Source organism: Alligator sinensis, unplaced genomic scaffold (genome assembly GCF_000455745.1).
Source record: "Alligator sinensis unplaced genomic scaffold, ASM45574v1 scaffold872_5, whole genome shotgun sequence".
Classification (NCBI taxonomy): domain Eukaryota; kingdom Metazoa; phylum Chordata; order Crocodylia; family Alligatoridae; genus Alligator; species Alligator sinensis.
The window spans coordinates 476,304-483,677 of NW_005842730.1; the positions used below are offsets into that span (position 1 = coordinate 476,304).

Sequence of the window (7,374 nt, forward strand, 5' to 3'; positions counted from 1 at the left end):
AGAGAAGCAGAATTTGGCATCCACTCTATTAATTAGGCTGATGGAGCCTCCATATGTCACAGGGAGACCTCAACTCTGAGACTGATCTAACTCCACTCCCACTAGCAGGAGTGAAACTTGACCCACTGAGAGCAGTTTGGACAGCTTGCCGGTAGCTTTGAAATGAGACCCAAAAAAATCCCTTGCCCCAGTGCATGACACCCATAAAACACAGGAGATCGGACTGGCTGTCTGTAGGCGCTGCCTCATTGTTAAAAGCGATAAATTAATATACAACTGGGCTGGTTTACATGGCTCAGGATCTGGCCTGCTCCTGCTGAGATTTAGAAAGCCTCCATTGTCAGAGTACACTCTTTTCCTCCTGGGATGAACAGGGACAGCGCTGATTCACATAAGCAGAGGTCCCAGTCGACCTGTGATAGACACGCAAAGCAGTAACAGCTCCACGGAGGCCTTTTCATCTTGGTCTGTCAATGGGAATTTGAATGCTCTACAGATGCTGTGCAGGGACTGAAAACCCCCTAGTAAAAAATGACTCTGTGTGCCTGACTTACCTGATTAACTTGTAAGGGTGACCTGTAAGGGGGAAATGTGGCATTTCCTATCACAGGTAAAGATAGTCTGTGAAGTTTGCTTACGGGTTTTTCCTCCTTGTTTTGAACATTAGAAATTCAGGTCTTGCCTACCACTATCCAACTCTTCCTAGGTGTCTATGGCTGCCTGACAACCTAGTTGTAAGACTGTAGCTCCCAGTGAAATGAAAGCTCTAAGAGAAGAAGGGATATTTGATCAGACTTCTTAAAACACTGTTTCTGCGAACATGCATGTAACTTGGGAGAAAAGTTATCTTTGTTAAAGGCTTTGCACCTCTGCTCCTTTGATTTAGAATTTCCAACCCACATCTCTAGGTCTTCCAAAGAACCGCTGAGATAAATGGGGAAAAGCAAGACATGATGGCCCTGATTTTTAGAGATTAAAAACCCAGATTCACCAAATCAAATCCCTTCCAAGTTTTCTTTCTCCATCAGAAAGAAATACTAGAGAGCACATACCAAATTCTTTTCCTATGCCCATGGCTAAGCTGTTTTCAGGGTCTGGGGATGCCCAAGTGGTGTGTCTTTGTGACCCTTGGGGAATTATATCAACTGCAAATAGTTGCCTATCTACTGAGCTATGGCTCCCATTATCTTGTACCAAAGCACATCAGTTTCTAATATGTTTATTTGCACAATGACCATATACCCCCAAAGAGACCTAAAATTTACACACAGGAACTTGAGTTACATCAAGGTTAAGTGATTTGCCGAAGACCACATAGGAGAGCTGTGGCAGAGCATGGAACTGAACTTGCCTCTCTTGGACATCAAACTGGTGCCCTGACTATGAGGACTACTTCCTGCCTGTGGTTCTTTTGGTGGGCACATGGAAGTGCAGTGCTCAGGTCTAGAGGCTGGATTCAGGGCTGCAGCAAGGGCAGTTGGGCAGTCCGGTTAGCAGGGTGTGAGTCTGCTTGTGTGATAGAGTAAGTGGTGGAGAAGAATGCAGTGAAGCTCACTTGGATTTACACCAGTTTAACAGTGCACAGCTTGGCCCTCAGTCAATAAGTGCTATTAGCTCCTGCAGCTCCACTGAGCTGAGCCAACAAAGCTCCATCACCACAGTGGAGAGGCAAAAAAAGAAACTTACTGACTCATAATTTATCATCTCCAAAATGTCAGTGAGCAAGAGGCAAGTAGGAAACCCAAGAGAAATGCAACAGCAGCCTGTTTTCCCCTCTCTGGCAGCACACAATGGCCATGAATCTCCTACTTGGTTCAGCGCCTACAGACCCATTCAGCTCTGGGCCTGATCCCCACAGCACTCACCCCAGCTAAATCTAGAGTCAACTCATTGCTCCCTTTTATTTCAACCTGTGTAAGTCAAGAGATAGCTCTTTGGGTCCAGTTGCCACCTCACTCCCTTCCTGGTCAAACCCTGTAGCTGAAACCACGCAGATCCCAGGGGTCAGGAAGGCCAAACCCACCCGCCCATGCACTGATAGTACAACAATCGCATGACCCTTGCCCTGTGCAGTGCCATCACTCACGTCAGCGGCTTCTCCAGGCGGCTTCCCGAAGAGCCAACGATTTCTCCCAGCGTGCAGAACGCCTGACCCAGGAAATCCTGTTGGAGGAATTGACCAGGATGAATATCAAGTATCCAAATGATTTCTTTGCTCTCTGCTATAACCCAATCCACCTGAGGATCCGCCCTGAAGGTAGATGGTAATTCAATATACCCATGTTGGCTGCATTGTGTTAAAACTGAGCAAATCTATTAACTTGTGTAAGAATCTTTCAGTTTTGCCTGGGTGGAGAGTTATCATTTGTTCCGATTGACAGGGCTTTTCATCATAAAATTCCAGCGTAGGACCAGTCGTGGAAAGTTTGGGTATTTGGCTCCTAAAAAAACTGGCTGTTTCCAATAAGAAATCTTTACTTTGAAAATTGTGATTTATCTACAGAAGTAACATGGAATCACTGCAGGGTATTATGGGGAGAAATAGGAAGTATAAGAAATCTTAGGAAGTCCCACCGCCCCCAGCATGTCAGCATCTCCTGTCCCACACAAAGATTATATCACAAAACACTAAGGCCAGGATTTCCCAATGCTGTCACTAGCAATTGGGCGGACAAATCCTATCAGCTGCCATGAAACCCTGCGTACACGTCCAGATAGGAGAGTCTCTAATCAAGTCTAGGTGGGAGCTCTCCTAGCGTGGGTCTGAATGACCTCACTAGCTCTATCAGCTCAACAGCTGAAGCAACCTTCTGGCTCCAAAGTCTTCCAGATGTTGGCACTTCTCTGGGATGAAGGATGAGGCTGTCTGTAAGACCTTTGCCCAGGTAGTGACAAGGGCAAACACAGCATGACTAGCTCCAGGCTGGCATAGCCTAAAGGAAGCCAAAGCCTGCCTCGGCATGGTCGCTCTTATACGATACCCCTAAGGAGACCCACGTCCATCCTTGGCCTCCTGGTTCATCCAAGGCATCGGTGTCCCCACTCCTAACCCACATAGAAAGTAAAAAGGGAATTTAGTCTCCGTGACCCAGTCAACCCTCAGTCCCTCCACCAAGCTGAGAGTAAGGATAATAATCAGCATGGTGGCTCTGGTGATGAGGACACCTACCTGGCCTGCCTGTCTAGGCTGAGACCTATCAAATTCACTTCTCACCAGTGTCATTGGACAACTCCCAGGCATGAAGCCTTGCATCACCATGATGCTGGAAATACTGGTGAAAGGAAGATGACACCATATCCCATTGCCAAACTCTCCTGCCATCGCCACAGCAGGCTGCTGGCAGGTTGTGGAGCCAGTGTCACCACAGGTGGGCTCAGCTAGAAGCGCAAGGCAGCTGCTGTGTTCCCCAGTGAGGTAATGGGGTGGGGGCTGGTACAGGAGTACTGGGTGCAGAAGTGGATCACTCTGGGGGGAGCAGGGAAGACACTCACATGCTTCGATAAGTCAGGACTTTTGGAATCCACATCATACCTGCAGAGAAGATAAAAGAGAAGCCATATTACACATCGCCCTGGTGCCTCCCATCCAGGAGGTTCATGACATTCTTCATCACTGCCACATTGCACCTTCTGAGCCAGAGCGTGTCAGTCAACATGTGGCGCTGGGCTTACTGGCTAGGAGAGCAACACAATCCTATCTTTATAGGATCAAATATGGCCAGCTTGCAAGTAAAGAGATGGTCTCTGCACCTGCCACTCCTGAACACAAGCCCTCCTAAGCTCCGTCTTCCAGCACAATTCCTCCCTACCTCCCAGAGGTTCTGGTAGCCTCAGGCTAAAGTTTAGTTTGAAGATGATTTTACTCACATTAAAGGTCTCTCCCTGTTTTATACAGGAAGTTTGAATGGTTATTAACTTGAATTAGCCATGACTGTCCCCAGGCAAAGTGTTAATTCAGATACTTTACAGGTACTTAACATGGGACAGAAGGGCTATCCCTTTGTAGGACCCCAAGATAAAAGGTTTTGCCTTGGGAAAAATTCAACATCTGTCAGTCTGGCTCATGCACTACCACCAGTATGATAAAGACTGTAGCGCCACATCTTGCCGCATCAGACTCCTTTACAGCCTAGGACCCTCTATGGAATGGCACAAACAAAGCCGAAAGCAGAATGAGGGCTCCAAGTGGACCTTAAATAGCATCCGTTTCCATGGTATGTAGGCCAGAACAAATGCCAGCATCCTGCCTTGCGGTCAGACTGCATTTCAGGGCTAACAGGAAGGAAGAGCAATTGAAACCTATTTCAGGCCCAGAAGATGAAAGATCTGCTTGAGATATACACAGAGAAATGTTCCCCTCAAACAGAAAGCCAGCACAAGGCACAAGCATCACTAACATCTCCCAGGCAGTCAGACAGTGTTGTCCAAGCCCTTTCCTGGAGCTAGCCCCTCTACAGCTACTTGTATCATCCAAGGAGCAGATCGGTTGAGCCAAAAGGAGCGGAGCAAGACTGTGCAGATTTCCCTGCAGGAGCAGGGGCTGGAAAGCAGGGCAAGGGCAGGTCTAGTTAGTGCAGTCAGAGGGCTAGACAGCAAGAGTACGAATGGGCTCTGAGCCACACCAAGTGCACGATCATAGCCTGTGACCTGTGTGACTGAGTGGGACCTGGTCCTGTCCTGGGTGCTCAGCTCTGGGGGTTATTTAGATGACGTTAAAGGACTGTCACTGGACAAGATCATGCCTGGGCTGCCACCCCCGCTGGAGCCAACCAAGTTCAGGCTGTCTGGAAGAGTGGGACTGAATCCACATTCCTGAATGTCTTTCCCCTGGGTCTTGGTGGAACACACTAGTTTGCTGTTGTAGGGTCTCACGAACCCTGGGGTGTGCTTACACCAGTGTGTTATTCTTGCAGGGCAGTGATTCTCAACAAGGGTGCCTTGAGACCCTTTCGAGGGTGGCACGGGTTGCCACACAAAGTCAGTGCTGTCCAGTGTGCAAACATGATTTGCAAGATAAACCCAGAGTTTTCAAATCCATAGTGTTAAAACATGCTGACCTGTAGTGGGCTTCCTGAGTTATTTGCAACAGGAGAATTGCTCTAGTATTTTTCTGAAGTCAGAAACAGAGTGGCAACTGAGAGCTGGCATTTTCTGAGAGGGGCCTTGACTCTATAGAGGGGCGCCTCGAGTATAAAAAGGTTGAGAACCACTGTTGTAGGGTCTCTAACAAGCAAAAATGGTTGGTTATTCTCACCGGCTTGTTTGTGTGGGATACCTCAGAAACATGAGGTCTGTGAATTTAGCCCACACACCAGTCGGTGAATTAGTGGGGATGGGATTTCAAAGGGATCTAGGCTCCCCCGCACTGACTATTCATGGGATTCAAGTGTTTTGTACCCTTTGGAAAACTCTAGCCAGGGTCTGCACATGAGCTGACATGTCCCAGGAGGATCTCTTTACCACGGACAAACATTGATTTGTTGTTGTCGGGTCTCTCCTGAGATGCAGCCTTTGCTCTTTTCCCTTAAAGGCCTCCCACTGTCGCCCCACAACCTGGGATCACATCACTCACAGATCGAAGCGCAGATTCTGTTTCTCTTCGAAGAAGTAATCCAGGATGAACTTGCGCACAAAGTCAGGGTTGAGGGTGTTGTCAATGACCTCAGTCCGGCCAAACTGCAAGGAGAGAGAGAGAGAGAGAGAGAGAGAGAGAGAGAGAGACAGCAGTGAGCTGAAGCCAGAATCCCTGGGATGGTACAGAAGGCAGCCTGGGAGATACCAGGAGCCTGGGAACCACCAGCTCTGGGCTTCCCTAGAACTGTGCTTTACCCTGGAGAGCTGAATTACTATTTCCTGTCCCATCACTAGGGAAGGCAGGCAAAAGGCAGGGCAGCCTTGAGTGAGTCTATAAGGTACCACCACTGCTGTGCCTCCTACTCCTCTCCCCTAATGATAGGACAGGAAATAACAATTCAGCAATCCTCATTGAAGCACAGTTCAGACTACCTTCAGACTAACACAGCTAACTACCTCTCTCTACACTCATAATTAGGGAAGCCAGTACGGATAGTAGATAAGCTGACAGCTCCAGCCCACCTTTTCAAGACGGAAGGAAAGACAAGAGCGAGAAAGGAGAAGGGAAGAGTGGATCAGGGGGATAGAGAAAGGGGGCAGAGAGATGCTCCATGAGGGGGCAGATGCCTCTGTCTCTTAAGCTGCTAATTTCTTGCTCACACCAGCAGAGTTCTGGCAGAGGCGGCTGCCCTCGCACACAGCCGGCACCAGGAGAGTTCACGAGGCCGCTGTGATTAAGCCCCAAGGCACGTCAATGACACCGCTGTTAATTACATGTCATGTGTGCCCCTGGGTAAGGAACCGCAGGGGGGAGACGCAAACCTTTCCCGCCAGGCACAAATTAGTGTCTTCTCGGGACTAAATTAAGCCAGTGACACAAGCACCAGGGTCACACATGTGTTTTACTAACGCTAACAGGGTTTTTGGTTTTTTTGTTGGAGGCACTTCCCTTGGGCCACAGAGGAGGGCTCCATACCAGGACCAATCCCAGAGAGAGTCCAGGCAAAGAGCCAGAGGGAGGGATTGCAAGGGGAAAGGACAGCAGGCCACGATGCTGAAACCAATGAATGTCAGAGCTGGCTAGAGATGCCAACGCTCTTCATTCCCGACAAACAGCCCCTGAGATCCCAGCCCTAGGGATCTCACACATTCAGATGTGTTGATGTCCCTCAATCCCCACCTACAACGTCTGCCACTGCAGCCTGTGGCAACAGCATGGCATTGTGCATTGCTCTGGAAGCAGATAGGTGTCAGAGAGCCACTAGCGTCCAAGACCTTCAAACTCATTTCACATGGGATCTAAACTACAGCTCAGGCCAGTTCTCTGGAAGTGAAATGTAAGCAGCCCACTGACCTGCCAGCACTGCCCTCCACACATTCACATGCCCCCAATAGCACATGTTGGGGACACATGGCTTGTGTGAGATGAGTGGGATGGAGCAATACACTCAGACCCCTGGACTTACAATGCAGTGTCACCGCTGAACAAGGCATCAGATGTGTAGGCTTTCTGCTCTCATTAGAAGCAGTATGTCAGGAGCCCTTCAGCTGCGATTGAGGCTTCATTGCGCTGCATGCCCTTAGACCAGGGTGGGCAAAATGTGGCCCGCAGGCCGCATGCGGCCCACCAGGCCATTCTATCCAGCTTGCAGGGCCCCTAAAAAATTTAGAAAATTAATATTAATCTGCCCCTGGCTGCCTGTCATGTGGCCCTCGATTCATAGATGTTAGGGTCGGAAGGGACCTCAATAGATCATCGAGTCCGACCCCCTGCATAGGCAGGGAAGAGTGGTGGGGCTT

The 7,374-nt window shown here is 49.1% G+C and overlaps 1 protein-coding gene across 1 annotated transcript in view; it reads right to left on the minus strand.

Annotated features, from left to right (window-relative positions):
• The window catches only part of LOC102381925 (copine-5), a 116,955-nt gene that overhangs the window by 83,731 nt on the left and 25,850 nt on the right, over positions 1 to 7,374 (minus strand). The window contains exons 2-4 of the mRNA XM_025216347.1: positions 5,573 to 5,676; positions 3,493 to 3,532; positions 2,087 to 2,163 (exon numbers count right to left, since the gene is read on the minus strand). Of these exons, the coding sequence (XP_025072132.1) occupies positions 2,087 to 2,163; positions 3,493 to 3,532; positions 5,573 to 5,676 (221 nt within the window). The remainder of the gene's footprint in view (positions 1 to 2,086; positions 2,164 to 3,492; positions 3,533 to 5,572; positions 5,677 to 7,374) is intronic.